A 16,240-nucleotide genomic window follows, 5' to 3' on the forward strand; every position below is an offset into this window, starting at 1 on the left:
AATCGGGGCAATGTCCACGAATCCGAGATCCAAAGTAAGGGCGCCCCATCCAACGGCACACGCTCTTCATGAGCTCGCACGGCATAAAAGCCGAGCCGAGCCCCCACCACGGCAACGTCAAAATGTCGCCGCTGCCTCTGCAGGGGCTGTCAACGGGGAAGATGATCACCGCCCCTCGTTGCTCATTTGAGGAGGAAATCGGCTTTGGTTTGTGATGGTCTCGTAAGCGACCGCCGTGCTGGGTTGGCAACGAGTCATCGCCTAACGGACACCCCACAGTGAATTCTCTTCGAATTGAGCACGGGGGAAGGGAGGGGAGGGGAGGGGGGACGAAATATACGCAGCAGGAACAATTTGAATGATCGAGGCTGAAGATAAAGTGAGGGACGGAGCTGGGAGCTTTGCAAAGGAGGGAGAGATGAAGACAGAGATGACGCGAGGAGGGAGGGAGGGGGTGATGGAGTGGCGAGCGGGCGCGGGGCGATAAATCCGCCGCGCCGCCGTGCGACACGCTCGCAACGGTACATCCGTGATGAGAGAATAAAGAATAAGATTGGAGATAGGCAATTTGCATGGCGCATAAATGGATTAAGGGTTAACCAGTAAATATGATTTATTGGGGATTTTCCCCAAGAAGAATGAAATGGAGACGCATTCGGCCCCCCGTGGCAGTGAGATTTGAAAGCAGCCTTCGTGACGAAATAATATCAAACGCGCGCGGAACACAAATCCGACGACGCAGGATTTACCTTTGAGCGACGCACACGTGCGACCTTGACAGATGCGACTCAAGTACGTGGCCCGCATGACGTGCGTGCGCTCGTACGTACGTGCGGGGGGGGGGGGGGGGGTGGGGCGCGTGTGATGCATGCGAGTGTGTGCACTCAGGCTGCACACGAGATATTTTCACGCACACGCACGTGCGTGCGCGTGTACGCTCGTACAAGCGCACGCATGCATGCTCGTACACGGTTACGCCACACACGTACGCTTACACATGCACACAAAGACAAAGATCCCCCTTTTAGGCAAAACAGACTGTTGGGGAAAGTGCTGTTAATGAGCACCTATGAAAGGCTGGCACGGCACACGAGGGGGTGGGTGGCCAGCACCACGCCACGTCGCCTTTCTCTCCCGAGTGGTGATGTTGATCTCATCGCACCAGGTACTCATTTAATGCTGAGTTGACTTAGGGGAGGCCCAGAACTGGTTCAGACTGGTGTTGGCCGTAAGCGGAATTCGAATTCTGGTCGCCGGGTTCGTAGTGCAGTAAGCTACCAAGACACCACCGCTCCCCACATGCGCGCATACACACACGCAAACAACGCACACGCATACACGCACGCAAACAACGCACACGCATACACGCACGCACACGCAGGTGTCAAGCGGAGGCATCACATCAGCGAGGTTTTGTGTCACATGGAACTGAATTCTGCCTCCTGGCATCTGTGGCGCTGCGATGCACACACGCACACATCTGGCTTTCACTACGACACGCGCGTGTGTGTGCTTGTGCAAGTGTGGGTGCATGTGTGTGCGTTTGTGTATGTGCAAATGTGCAAGCGTGCGAGTGTATAAGTGTGTGCGCATGTGCGCAAGCATGCACGTGTGAGTGTGAGTGTGCTCGCGTTCGCTTGTGTATGGGTGTGTGTGCAAGTGTGCATGCCATTCCGTAAGTGCGCGTGTGTGCGTGCATGTGTGAGTGTGCTCTCGTTCGCATGTGTATGGGTGTGTGTGCAAGTGTGCGTGTGATTCCGCAAGTGTGTGCGTGCACGTGTGAGTGTGCAGACACACTGCGCGGGTGAAGTGGAGGGAGGGAGGGAGATGTGGTGGTGGTTGTTGCTGGTGGTTGTTGATGGCGGTGGTGGTGGGGGGCACAACGGGGGGAGGAGGCGAGGGGGGTGGGTAGGGGATGCATTTGAACAGGCTTTGTTGTCAGAACTAATTTAAATGTAATTCAGTTATTCTTTCAGCTCAGCGGAGACGCGGGCGTCACAAATCTGCTGAATAATTGGACGATGATGCCCCCGGCGGTCACACAAACCTCGGCTCGACGTGGCCCCAACTCCCAATCAGGATGACATGGCTACCTGGGGGAGCTCTACCGCCAACACGAACATAAACCACCACTACCCCGAATACTACACCTAACCCCTAACACTACGCCTAGCAACTAACGGGGACACTACCCTACCGCTACACCTACCCACAAACACCACCACTACCAACGAAAGTACACCCTAACACTAACACTCACACTATACCTGAGCGATAATGGATATCACTTACACTACCACCAGGCATAAGCTCTACCCCTACCATATTCCTACCTCTACCACTATAACCGTACTCCACACACTTCCCAACCCTACGAATTCAAGTGGTAGGTAGCTGATTTTTACATTGTTTAATCCCACTTTACGTCTAACCGTAACCCCACCATAACCAGACATTTTAACCCCGAGCTTCCCCTATCCGTAACCTTCACCCAAATCCTAACATTTGCGCTCACCCCCTAACCCGGTCTCATAACCCCAAGCCTAATACTATCCCCCTGCGTATAACGCGACCCCTAACTCCCAAGTATACCTGCTAACCCTAACCTCCGACCCGTTAGGACAAACAAAAAAGGCACGTGGCCTGTAGCCGTGCGTCACGTCACTCCGCACGTGACATTGCCCCCCCCCGCCAACCCAAAGAGACGGCTCGTACATGAATAAATGAATCTAGATTTGAAGCTTTCGTGACTGCAGGAATCCATACTCTCTGCTTTTTTTCGGTAAAGTCACGTGGGTGGGCACTAGTCTATTTTGCCGAGCTAATTGCATCCGCAGCGTTTTGCCATTGCTGCTGCATTGGCATTGGTGGCTTCATTGGCATTGCTGCTGCATTGGCGTTGTTGCACCCCCACCCCGCGCACCCCCCCCCCAGCTCTCTCAGCTCCGCCCACTTCCAGCCCCGCCCACTTCCCTCCCCCTCCGTCCAGCTCACGTCCCTCTCCTCGCGTCCACGCAACGCCCCCCTCCCCCTACCCCCCTCCCTTGCCCCTCCCCCCTCCCTTACCGATATAACCTCTTATCCACGGCATCTCTCACCACTTCAGCAAAACAAAAACATTATTGCTGTGGTTTTCCCACCTGATGGTGATTGCTTGTGTTGCAATCGAAACGTCGTGATTTATTTTCGATTGTATTTTATACCTACGTGACTTTACCGAGAGTATGAATACATTCACTAACGAGTTCCATCCTCGTGCGAGATGGCAGCAGCAAGGTGGTCAGCAAGCTGGACGCCAACGAACGAGGTCTGCTCGTCACGAGAGGGATTCAGGAGAGAGTTGGCGTGGCGTTGCCGTCCCTCGTCCATTGAAGGAGCGCAGGCGACAGTGGGTTTCCATAACCGAGGTTTTGTTGGGTTAGATCGCGTAAATTAACACAGCCAATTGATGAGTTTTGTCATGTAAACAGAACGTGCCAATTCGTTACTAGTGGGTTTACTGAACGGTCCGTAGTGTCAATTTAACACGTAGGCTTTCGCGACCAATATTATTCATAATATAGGTTTTTGGGTCAGATCGCGTTATTTATAAATGTGTCGTAACCCTCCACCACCCAACACGGCCAAACAGTAAAAAATGTGTCACGTTTTTCAAAGGACAACATAATTAACTTCGTAGCGTCGCTTGCATGGCCGCAGTCGCACCGCTGTGGCTCGTGCCTTTAACTCTCCACTCGTGAGGGAGATGTGCGCATCGGCCTGCTGAAGTTCTGATGCGGTTGATGATGACACCGATGAGATAATATGGACATGGTGCATGAACCTAAGTCAACGCATTCATCAATAACACCACGGGCCTTAATAAGCAAAAGGCGACGTTTCGGGAATGGCCCTTCTTCCCTGCACACAGAGAGGCCAGAGAAGGCGAGTGAAATTCACGGGTGCAGGAATCAGTAATTTAAGTTCACGGGACCAGTGACCATGACAGGAGCGATAAAAGAGTGATAAGGAGGCGGTCGGGCCTGCGAGGGAGGGGTATGCAGACAGGTCACAGGTCCGGTGGCTGGCACAGAGTGACCACAGGGAGGGGGGGAGTCGCCCCCAAGTCACCCGCGAGTCGCCCGAGAGTCGCCCGCAAGTCGCCCGCAAGTCGCCCGCAAGTCGCCCCCGAGTGGCCAGCGAATCGTGCGCATACCTCGTACTCCTGCGAGAACTTGAGGTTGTTGTTGGACTTGAGTCGCTCGACGTGGTCGGAGAGCTCCGCGATGGGGATCGGAGGGTGGTTGATCATGCCTGGGGTAAGGGGGGCACGGGGGAGTGGGGAGATGGACCACCGGGCCCATGCACAGCACACGATGCACAGCACGCGCACAGCACACGCACAGCACAGGACAGACAGCACGCGCACGTGTGATCGTCATGAGACAGGCTAAATCGCGCCATCGAATGGTCATTGGATGGATATTAGATGAGTTGAACATGTGTTGTCACGGGATGAGTAAACATGTGATAGGCATGACAATGGCAAACATGTGACCGCGAGAATGGTGAACATGCGATCGTCATGGGAAAATCACACACTATCGCCATGAGAACGGCGCACACGACAATCGTGAGAGCAGCACACGCGATCGTCATGAGAAGAGCACACGTGCATGGACGCGTCCGGCGCTGCACTCCGGTGTTAATGCGGACGGGGTTAATGGCGTGAAGATGCTGTGGCCGAGAAGCCAGGAAACCCAATAAACTAAACTAAACACATTTTTTTTGTTCCAAGGTAAGGCCCACCACTGAGCTGTATAGCTCGTTTTGAGGAGCGACCTGGCCACAAATGATAGCTCAATGAAGTGGCTTTTCGCGTGCAAATTTATGGCGGCCAAATGCTCTAAATGCACGTTGATTCTACATGTGGAGGGAAAAACCGGGGGACCTGGAGAAAAAGTCCAAGCGACCACCTGGAGAGAGAGACACGCAAACTCCAAATATGCAGACGTCAGGGTCGGAATCGAACCCATGACCTCCTGTATACCAGGCAAGGTGGTCAACACCTCGCCACCATGGCGAGATGACCTGTGACACGGATGAACCATGACCCAGGAAGCTTGCGGTGCAGCTGACGTGAGACCCAGTCCACCTCTGGACCACGTGACCTATGACCCGAGCGACCCGCGACCCGAGCGAGACGTAACAAGGCGGCCGAATTGGACGGGCGCGAGACGGCCGCGGGCCTTTTTTTTCCCAGATCGCGGGCCGTGGATCTTGGTGCCGTCGTCCATATGAACGCGGGCAGCCAGTGGGGGGGGGGGGGGTGGGGGTGGACGGCGCTGGTGGCAACCGGTGTCCACCAGGAGCATGGGATGGAGGCGGAGGCAGGGGGGGGCAGAAGCCGTTGGGGCCTCGGCCCCTCCGTGAGAACGGACGGCATGCGCGTTAGCGTGGCCGGCAGCAAACGGGGACGGTTACGTGGCTATGCGGTCGCGGCGAATGGGGGTCGCGGTTAAAAATGCGACCCGATCATTTCGCGGCTCTCGCCCTATGAAGAAAGAGAGAGAGGGAGAGAGAGAGAAAGAGAGCGGAGGGAGAGGAAGCCTGGGGATGGATGGCTTTAAATAGACACGCGTTCGCCAGCCACGCCGACAGTTAAAGAGGCAGCGCGCATGTGGAGGGAAGAAAGGGCGAGGGGCGGTTAGTGTTTCCGGCACGAGGCTGGAGAAATGACGCCGATTGGGAGAGACGTGAGTTGGTGCCGAGCGGGTGGAGGTCAGTGCTTTGCAGCCGAAATGGGGGGGGGGGGGTGGTGGGGGGAGTGGGGGGCGGCTCCCCTAGGCCGAGGGGTGTGGGCGACCAACAGCACAGGACAGGCCCCCCCCCCCCATTTTTGTCTCAGCAGATTGGCCCCTCATTGCACAAATGTCAAAGGGCCAGGGTGAGGAGAAAGCTAGTGGTGGCATCATCATCGGCTGGGGCCTGTTGGCTCGGCTGGGCCCTGTCAGCCAAAGAATTATGATAAAGTGGGGGGGAGCGGGAGGGGGTGCAGGGATGCAGTTTTGAATGAGCCCCAGCGAACTTTTAAAAGAGCAGCCACCCGCACACCCTGGGCTCCCCACCCACCCTGGACCCTGCCGGGCCTGGCATGCCATGAGCGGATGGGAGAGGGCGGGGGTTGGAAAGGTGGCGGCGGTGTGTGGGGGGGGTTAACGTGAGTGAGATGGAGAGAGAGGGGGGAGGGTAGCGGACGAGGGATGGCGACTAACTTTGGGGGGCGGCCAGCTCGCCGGGCAGACTGCCTGCAGGAAAACCTGCGAGGAGAAGAAATAAAAAAAAATAACGGAGGGGAGGAAGAAAAAAACGGAACAAATAAAGGTATGAAAATAAAACGCACGGAGACAAGCGACAAAGGAACATCTTGAGGGAGAAGTAAATTAAAAATAACGGAGAACCGCCGACGGAAATAAAATAACGGCAACTGTAACGGTGCTCGCGGCAGCGATTTCCGCACGGAGAGAGCAGCTGACGCGGCGGGCCCCCCGCAGCGTCAAACACACGGAGAGGAGGCGGCAGCGGCGATGGTGGATAAAGGATGTGGGTGGTGGGGGTGGGCGGGACGGGGGGGGCGGGGGGGGAGGTGGTGGTGGGGGGGGGGGGCGGCACCTGGAGTCTGGAAGTTGATCCTCCGCATCTCCACGGGGTCCGACGTGTGCAGTGGCGATGTCTCCTTCGCTCCTCCTGGCAGCATCGGCTTCCCTGGGTCCGAGTCACTCCTCTTCCTGTGGTGCCCGGGCAGGGTGGGCGGGTGGGGGGGGCAGCCATCGTAGCTCGTCAATGAAGGAGTTCTGACCCCGCCATGACTCCTGGCTGTTGCTTGACACCCCCCCCCCCGGTTAGATATCCTACACCCCCACTGGGACTGGGTGCCAACGCTCAAAATTGGGACGCGCTCGCTGGGACGCAGAGCCAATTCCGCACCTTGATTACTGATTGTTGAGGTTCCCAGAAGTGTTCGTACCTGTTGCCAGCTCGCCCACACTCTCTGGTCGCTCCCACCTGGTTCACGCTAGCTCAGGCTGTTTCGCGTTCACAGCTGGCACAAACTCACGGAGGAAACTACGAATAGTCGGGCATCGTCTGGGGATTTTATTTCTATCACGGTGGCCGGTGACGGCTGGGTGAGCGATGGCTTCCCGATGTCTTACCTGTCCGGTTTGCTGCGGTTTCCATGAGAGCAGAAGAAGGGGACAAGGACACAAACGTTGTTATCCACTGTCAACGACGCTGCCCGAAACTCGCGATTTGCAAGTGCGACACGGGGGGGGCATTAGTCCGCTGACCAGAGATGATCGCTACCTCCGTGTGCGCGTGTGTGACCCTAATTGAGAACATTTTGCGGTTGGTAGAATATCGCAATTGGCAAATTTGGACGCTGATGTCGGCACACGATGGCCTGCTCTAGCGATTGGCTGTCAGGGGTGGCGGGATCTTTAACGTCCACTGCGAGCGAAGCGGACGGCGCGTAGTCTCTTCACGGTTAACGCCCGCCGCGGCATTAACCAAGGTGGCCGCTTGATTCCAACAGTGAACCTTCGTAACAGAGGGCGGCGAATGCGCTACCGCCGGGGGCACGCCACCTGCTGCACCGCGTGACGTGAAAAAGATGGCCTTGTTGCCGTTGGCAAGCAGCAGCGCCGTGTGATGGATGGTGGCTGGCGACGTGGTGGGTGATGGCGCGTGGGTGGTGTTTTGGCGGGCTATCATAGCGGATATAAAAAATAAATGATCAGACAACGGCGCCCCCCGTCACATCCCATCGGCCGCACGGCCTTCTTGGCAGCACGCATTATGTTTTCGGCAGCATCGGTGGAACACAGGCAAAAAACGCCGGAGCGGTTTCCGACAATCGGCGCCTCGCCAGCGGCAAAGCCGGGCTCGCTTCGAACGGCGTGGGCGAGGGGAAGACGAAGGGACCGCACCTCTTGTAGAGGAGGATCGCTATGACGACGCAGATGATGAAGACGACGGCCAGCACGGGCCCCACCACCCAGAGCAGGCCCTCCTCCTCCTCCGTGATGGGCAGCGGCTCGGGGTCGGGAGACACGACGGGGTCCGAGTAGGGGCTCGCCACGAACATCCGCTAAACGAGTGCAGAGACGGAGAGAGAGAGGTACGACGCAACGGGGTCATTCACTCAACGCGCGGATTCACGAATCATCCTGGCCGGGTCGGCTCAGGGGTTAAAGATGCTCAGCCGGCACATGCTCATTATCCTGGCTCCGATTGCAGCATCATCATCGTCATCGTCTTCTTGATTTTCGTATTCTTCTTCGCTTAATATTCACACCTTTCCTGCCATGCCGGACGTGGCGACGCGTCATGCGGCAACAGACCCCGCCAGCGCAGATACCCAGTTGGGAATCCGCCTGCCAGCAAGGAGCGGCGTTGCTGTGGCTGTTTTACCGACTTAGCCATTTGCGAGTAACTCGTTAACTTTGGCGAACGTGGACCGCGACGCTGGGAAATACTTGGCCTACTGGTTCTCAAATAACCCCACGGAGATCTTGAACGTCCATTGCAGAGCAGACGGTGCGTATTTTTAAACGATGAAATGTATTTATTTATTTACCTGGTCAAGCCCACTGAGCTATAGGGCTCTTATTCAGAATAAACCTGGCTACAAATGGTAGTTCAAGGAAGTGGCTTATGTGGAAATTTATAGCAGCCAAATACTTTAAATGCATATTTCTTAAATGTGGAGGGAAACACCAGAAGACCTGGAGAAATATTCTACACAACCACAGGGAGACATGCAAACTCCAAATATGCAGGCGTCAGGGTCGGGATTGAATCCACGACCTCCTGCATACCAGGCGAGGGAGTTAACATCTCACCACCATGGCCAGATAACCTGTGACCCAGGAAGCTTGCGGTCCGGCTGACCCGAGACCCAGTCGACCTCTGAACCATGTGACCTACGATCTGGGTGACCTGCGACCCGAGCGAGACGCACGGCTCGGAGCGGCATTAACCAGAGCGGCCGTCGGGCTCGCACCGGCAGGAAGTTGGAGGTGGGGGGGGGTGGCGGCGCGGGAGTGGCGCTGGCGGTACTCACGCTGCCCGCATCGTGTGGCTCCAGCTCGTAGAGCACGAAGAAGACGTAGTCCTGCCCGGCGGAGAGCCGGCGGTTCACGTGCCCGCCGTACTCCAGCCCGTCGCCCAGCGTGAAGTCGGCGGGGAGCCGCCCCCCCGGGAAGCGGGCCGCCACATACGGCCGCGGCCCCTCGACGTCCCGGGCCGCGCGCGCCACGGGCCCGTGCCGCCTCCGTCTCCTCCTCCTCCGCTGCTGGTTGCCGCCGTCCACGATCTGCGGCGGGGGGCGCGGTTTGTGGGGGGGGGGGGAGAGGCGAGCTGCTCGTTGTTGCCGTTTTTGGCCGGATTTTTGTTTAAAGTGGGGCGCGGCGGGTCGCGGCGGGTCGCGGCGAGTCGCGGCGGGTCGCGGCGGGTCGCGGCGGGTCGCGGCGGGTCGCGGCGGGTCGCGGCGGGTCGCGGTGAATTGAATTGGCAATGGGTCGTCGCGATTCGGGGGGGGGGGGGGCGGGGTTGGGTCACCTCGTCGAGGTCCAGATCGTCGGGAATCTCGGCTGGTTTCACGAAGCGGCCCTTGTGTCTTTTCAGCGGCACGACCACCACGTAGTACGCTCTGCGACACGCAGACGACACGCAGACGACGACGTGCAGACGACACGCGGTCCGTTTTATGGTTTCGTACGCAGACGGGAGAGATGGGCAGTCAGGGTGTGACGATTAACATGGGTTCTTCCGGGTCTAACGATGCATCGATCAATATCACAGATTTTTCTAATGCTTTGTAGCATCTGTCTGTCTGTAACAGGGGGGGAAGGTCACGATAACTCTCGAAACGATGATCCGATGCCTGCGGCACCCTCGTGAAAAGTTGTGGCCTGAATCGGGCAGGGATCGGCAGCGCCGGGCAGGGCTCCCCCTCACCTCAAGCTGACCTCCTCCGGTGGGTCCGGCAGCTCGGTGGGCAGCGTGCCATCGGGCCGCACACGGCCCAACGCCAGCGGCTTTCCCTGGGGGAGGTCGGGAGCCGTGCGCACCCCCACCTCCTGCTGGAGCCCCCCGGCGCCGTCGCCGCGGCTCGCCAACCCAAAGTAGTACTCGGTGTTGGGCAGCAGGCCGGCGATACGCTTGCGAGTCGCCCAGCCGTCCACCTCGATCTGCTGCCCGTTGTTCACCACGATCTGCCGTGGGCGGGGTGAAGAGGAGGGTGGCACGCGTGGGAACATGAGCCTCGAGACGAGTGGTGGAAATTCCAGATTCTTAAAAATACTCTATTTTTTCCAGGTAAGGCCGAATGTAGTTATTTTTCAGAAGTGATCTGGCCACAAATGATAGCCCAACGAAGTGGCTTATCACGTGGAAATTTATACTAGATTTGAAGCTTTCGTGACTGCAAGGAATCATATTCTTAGGTTTTTTCGGTAAAGTCACGTAGGTAAAACATCAACATTAATGAAAATAAAATAAAACGAATTAGCTGCATCAAGATGCAGCTAATTCGGCTGTGACGGTCCCACCTGATGACGGAGACTTGTGTTGCCTCCGAAACGTCGTGATTTTTTGTTTTATTTTATTTTATTTTCATTAATTTTGATGTTTTACCTACGTGACTTTACCGAAAAAAACCTAAGAATATGGAAATTTATAGCAACGAAATACTCTAAACGCGTGATGTTGATTCAAAATATGGAGGGAAAATCCGGAGGACCCGGAGAAAAATCTGAGCGACCACGGGGAGAGAGATAGACGCAAACTCCAAATACACAGCAGCAGGCATCAGGGCCGGGATCGAACCCACCGCCTCCTGCATACCAGGCGAGGGAGTTAACATCTCGCCACCACTGGGCGGGTCGCGTAATTTTCGACGGGCTAGCCACGAAGTGGTGCGTTGGTCTATCCGTCCATCCTGGGGGGTGTGGGGGGGGGGACGGAGCGAAGCGGACGGCGCTCCGAGAGTTGGACGTCCAGCCAGTGTGCCGGATCCACATGGGCTCGTGACAACCGCAGAACCGTGACGGAAGGTGATGACTTGGGGGGCGGGGGGGGGGAAGCCTTCATCCAGCGGACGGACTGAACACGTCCGATGACAGAGGGATGACGAGCGGGAGGATCAGGGTTATGGGCAAGTGTTGAGATATGCGTTGTTTGTTTTTATTTGATGCTGTTCGGGCGTTCGAGTCAAGGATGAGAGCAGGGGGTGGGTTTGGGATAGGGCTAGGGTTAGTTAGGGTTGGAGATGAAGGTTAAGGCTAGTTCTAGAGTCAGGGTTAAGAAAAATAAGTTGAAGGTTGTGCTGAGATATCTGGCTTTTTAAGCTCTCGGCTAAGTATCACTATCACCATTGCTAATTATATTCTGGGTGTTGATTAAATGGCAGGACAATTTTATTTGGCTGTCTGCCACCACTATCACCACCACCACCAATATCATCACAACCACCACCGACACCCCCATAGTTACTGTCATCACCACCACCACCAATACCCACCATTCGCGGCTAAGTGACAGGGATGCCACCACGGCGCCTGTGCCAGGCCAGGTGCACTTTGAGGCCACGTGAAGTGTCGAAGGCTCGCTGACAGGAGGTCACGGGACAGACTCAGGTAGTGCCATGGGTTGACCGACTGAGATGACTGACAGATGCACCACCTGTGCTCCCCACTACCACTGTCACAACCACCACCACTGTCACCACCACCACTGTGACAACCACCACCACTGTCACCACCAAAACTGTCACAACCACCACCATTGTCACCACCAACCCCACCGCTCATATCGTTTCCTTTTCCCGGCACTCATCGATTGATCGTGAACCCTTTTGCGGTGGCGTGGCGCCGGTGACGCCATGCACACTTAACCTCCGACCTTTAGGGGTGTAGGAGCGGCCGCTGTGATTGTGTTTCCCGTGCCCCCCCCCTCCCCGACCCCTGCTAATGTCTACAGACAAGACGTGTCTCGGCGCTTGCTCTTGCGCCCGATCGAAGGCCAACCTCATGCCAGGGATTAATTGCTCGCCGAACATGTTCCGGCTCACTGTTCGACTGGAGCAGTTGGCACGTGACGAGTAGCCACAGCCATAGCGAGATGTATGCTGGAGGTGGTGTGCCGCATTTAGAAGCGACATGAATCCTAAATTGATCAACCTGTATTGAGGTTTAATATACCAAACGGCCCAGCCAAAGCACGCAAGTATGTTTCTACATTTATCTTGAGATATTTAACCGACTGTGCCTGCAGCATTCTTGATATGCCTACAACCCTATTCGCTCACTCACTCGCCTCCCGATCTACTCACCCACCGACAAACTCATTCAGCCACTCACTTAGCCAACCACCCACTGACTCCCTCACCCACTCGGCCACTCGCCCACTAACTCACCGACTGTTGCCAACAGCATTTCTCACACGACAGTTAGAAGAGGGAGTTACAAATGCAAGGAGCACAGCAACTAAAGGCTCATGCCCCGCAATTGCAAACGACTTCCGGGAACCGCCAGGAAGTTCTCCAGCAGCTGATCTCAAGGCGCGACTGGAGGCACCCAGTGCCGACAGTTCCTGCGAACATCAAGACCCCACCGCAGTTGGTCTACGGTCGTGGAAGAGTAGGCCAAAATACACTGCGAAGCTCCACTTAAGTAGAGGCACCTCTGCCAGCAGCAGCGCGAGCAAATATCAGCGCTGCGCAGACTTGCCAAAGTTTGGACCGTAACGGTAGCACACACACGTGGCCTCTACTTTATTGAAGCGGGAAGGGAGGGCGGGCAGGCGGGCGCCACGTTACATCCATTGCAGCCGCAGTATTAACCGGGGCGGGGGGGGGACACTGGGCTATAACCGCAAACCCGAGTGGCTGACGCTCCTAACGCTCGTGTCGTCGCCTCTCCCCGACAGTGCCCGGCCGGCCCCGTCTCTCCATGAGCTGCACCTAGGCCAACACGGCGCTGGTTGAGTGGCACCAGATCGTGGTGAATCAGGCTGAAGGCAGCCCGGGCTAAGAGGAAAAGGTAAAATTTGGCCGAATGAGTCCTTCCTTTGTGAAGAATGTCGCTGGCTTTTTTTTATCCGGGCGGGGGGTGGGGGGGCAGACAAAAGTGATTGACCCCCCCCCCCCAAGGTAGAAACACGCACGGGAGGGAGGAGTGGGGGGCCTGCGTAGCGAGATATGCTTGCCGTGGGAACGGCACGGCCCTGAGCGGGGAGCTGAGATGGGGGGGGGGGGCGGTGCGGTGGGGGTGGAGACATGTGAAGAAGCGATAGGGCGGGGAAAGCGATGCGGAGCTTGAACCGCTGAGCGAGAGACGCAAGCGCACGGGCGGTTGGGATGCAGGAGGTATCGCAGGCGGAGAGAGAGACAGAGAAAGAGCAAGCAGAGCAGTGGCGGCCCTGTGTCTTAAACACGCGGGCGGGAGCACAACGCGCCGGATGGTGGAGCGAGCGCGGCACCAACCCTGCGCCGCTCCCATTCCAGCGCTCCCGTGCGAGCGCTCGACCGGGGCGTGGCGGTCGAACCGGCGGTGTTGACCATGTGGGAGTGCACGCTGGGCGGGGTGTCGTTATACCCCCCCCCGGTAGTGCCCTCGTGGTATTGCCCCATTGGTAGTACCTCCTTGGTCGTGTTCCTGTGAAAGTGCCCCCTGGTAGTACCCCCCCCTTGGTAGTGCCCCTTTGGTAGTGCCCCCCCCCACCCCACCTTGAAGGGCTGCTGGGGGCTGTAGGAGTCCGGCAGCTCCCAGGTGAGCAAGGCCGAGGAGCGGCTCACCGACTTCACCCCAAAGTTCTTCACGAAAGCTGCTGGAGGCAAAAAGGCACAGGGCGGAGGAGGGGAGAGGGCGAGGAGGAGGAGGAGAGGTGGTGCGGCGGGGCAGGGAGGGGAGAACAACGGGGCCCAGGTGAGAAGCTCGTCAACCGATTTGCTCGTCGATCAGACGAGTGGATGGCAACCGTCGGAGAGGAGATGGAACCGTCCCTCCCGAGCACAATCCGAGACGCGCACGCTCCCGCGATCGTGACGGGGAGTGATCGCAGCACGGCCTCCCGCTCCGATCGGCAACGAACACACTGCCGCGTCCTTCCCAACGAAAACAATCGACACCCTCTCGCGATTGAATTCCGGATCAGATTCAATCGCGCGTCGAGCGGGCGGCACCGCCGCACACTCGCTCGCTCGTTCGCTCGCCACTGTTCGCGCGGCCGTGAGTTCACGGCCGTGCGAACAAAAAGCCCTGAACGTCCGTGGGTTTGCCATCGGCCACCGGCAGTGACCCCAACCACAGCTTTGCAGCTCCGTTGCAGAGCGCGCTCGCTCGCTCCCTGGCTTGCTGGCTGGCTGGGTGGTTCGCTCGTTCGCGACGGCCCGAGTCCACCCAACGCCGAGTCCATCCGGCACGGCGCAGTGGCAGCATCCAGGGTGGCGGCCACGAAGAGTCGGACCTGATCCTGATCATCTCTCGCCGAGAAGAGTTGCTCCTCATCCTGGCGGCGGCTGGAGGCCACGGGACCTGGCTGGCGCCGTGTACCGTGGTACCGGTCGCCCGAAGCGGCGGGGGGTGTGGGGGGGCGGTTGCGGTGTAGACGCTCCATCGGCCTTACCCCTGTCGCCGGTGCCCGATGGCGCAATTCGCGCCTGAATGCTGGGGCTGTAGGGCCCGGGGCCCTGCGCCGTGTGCGCTCGCACGCGGATGTCGTAGGTGGCGCCGGCGCGCAGCCCCGCAAGCGCCTGCTCCGTCGTCGCGTCGGCGCCCGCCGCCGGCTCCACCTCGGCGAGCTGCTCGGCGGCGCCGTCGATGTCGCGGCACGACAGCGTGTACCGCGACACGCGCCCGTTGCGCTCGGGGAGCGCCGGCGCCTCCCAGGCCACCTGCACGCCGGTGGCCGTCGCCGCCACCACGCGCAGGCCGCGCGGGAAGCCCGACGGCGCCGCCTCGGGGGTCACGACCTCGCGCGTGGCCTCTTCGCCGAGCCCGGCGCGGTTGCGCGCCGACAGGCGGAACGAGTAGACGGCGCCGCGGTGCAGCTCCGTCACCGTGTAGTGGTCCTCGCGCGTCGAGAAGTCGAGGGAGGTGGGGCGGTCGCCGTCAGCGCGGCCGAACGCGAGGCGGTATCCGAGCAGCGCGCCGTGGGTCTCTGTGGGCGCCTGCCACTGCACCAGCGCCGTGTTGGCCTGGGTGTAGCTCACGGAGAGACGGGGCCGGCCGGGCACTGTCGGGGAGAGGCGACGACACGAGCGTTAGGAGCGTCAGCCACTCGGGTTTGCGGTTCGAGCCCAGTGGTTCCCCCCCCTGCCCGCCCCGGTTAATACTGCGGCTGCAATGGATGTAACGTGGCGCCCGCCTGCCCGCCACGTGTGTGTGCTACTGTTACGGTCCAAACTTTTCCAAGTCTGCGCAGCGCTCATATTTATTTTCTCACGCCACTGCTGGCAGAGGTGCCTCTGCTTATGTGGAGCTTTGGAGTGTATTTTGGCCTACTCTTCCACGACCGTCGACCAACTGCGGCGAATTAGAATCTGTATTTATACTGGAGGAATTCGATAAAGCAAATGAAGCTCTTTCTCACGGAATCCATTCCCACTGCTGGCTGCACAGGGGCGGTGGAGTGAGGGATTTAAGAAACTTTCAATCGCACCAATGACCTCTGGACTGCAAGTCCGGTGGCGCTGTTATCCATTGAACCGTGGAAGCCTTCGGAAAGAGTGAGTGCATGCATGAGTGTGCGTGAGCATGTGCGTGAGTGCGTGTGTGTGAGAGTGCGTGTGTGTGAGAGTGAGTGTGTGAGTGTGCGAGTGCGTGCATATGTGAGTGCGTGCGTGAGTGCGTGAGTGCGTGCGTGTGTGAGTGCATGCGTGTGTGAGTCTGTGAGTGCGTGAGTGTGTGAGTGAGTTCGTGAGTGCGTGCGTGAGTGCGTGCGTGAGTGCGTGCGTGTGTGAGTGCATGCGTGCGTGAGTCTGTGAGGGTGTGAGTGCGTTCGTGAGTGCGTGCGTGCATATGCGAGTGCGTGTGTGCGTGAGTGTGTGAGTGCGTGCATGAGTGCGTGCGTGAATGTGTGCATGTGTGTGAGAATGCGTGAGTGTGCACGTGAGTGTGTGCGAGTGTGAGTGCGTGCGTGTGTGTGTGAATGCATGCGTGCGTACGAAGCTGCGGGCTGGCGACGATTAGGAACTTCC

At 58.2% G+C, this 16,240-nt stretch overlaps 1 protein-coding gene across 4 annotated transcripts in view; it reads right to left on the reverse strand.

The window, feature by feature from the left end:
• The window catches only part of LOC144733301 (receptor-type tyrosine-protein phosphatase delta-like), a 66,732-nt gene that overhangs the window by 15,304 nt on the left and 35,188 nt on the right, over window positions 1-16,240 (reverse strand). Inside the window, exons 11-18 of one of the 4 annotated variants that reach the window (XM_078615128.1) lie at window positions 14,668-15,276; window positions 13,769-13,866; window positions 10,000-10,256; window positions 9,601-9,691; window positions 9,104-9,355; window positions 7,968-8,128; window positions 6,652-6,767; window positions 4,196-4,293 (exon numbers count right to left, since the gene is read on the reverse strand). In XM_078615128.1, coding sequence (XP_078471254.1) covers window positions 4,196-4,293; window positions 6,652-6,767; window positions 7,968-8,128; window positions 9,104-9,355; window positions 9,601-9,691; window positions 10,000-10,256; window positions 13,769-13,866; window positions 14,668-15,276 — 1,682 coding nt within the window. Of the gene's footprint in view, window positions 1-4,195; window positions 4,294-6,651; window positions 6,768-7,967; window positions 8,129-9,103; window positions 9,356-9,600; window positions 9,692-9,999; window positions 10,257-13,768; window positions 13,870-14,667; window positions 15,277-16,240 lie in introns of all 4 variants that reach the window. The other 3 variants (XM_078615129.1, XM_078615131.1, XM_078615130.1) reach the window with 3 other exon arrangements.

Source organism: Lampetra planeri, chromosome 46 (assembly GCF_965212315.1).
Source record: "Lampetra planeri chromosome 46, kcLamPlan1.2.h2, whole genome shotgun sequence".
Classification (NCBI taxonomy): domain Eukaryota; kingdom Metazoa; phylum Chordata; class Hyperoartia; order Petromyzontiformes; family Petromyzontidae; genus Lampetra; species Lampetra planeri.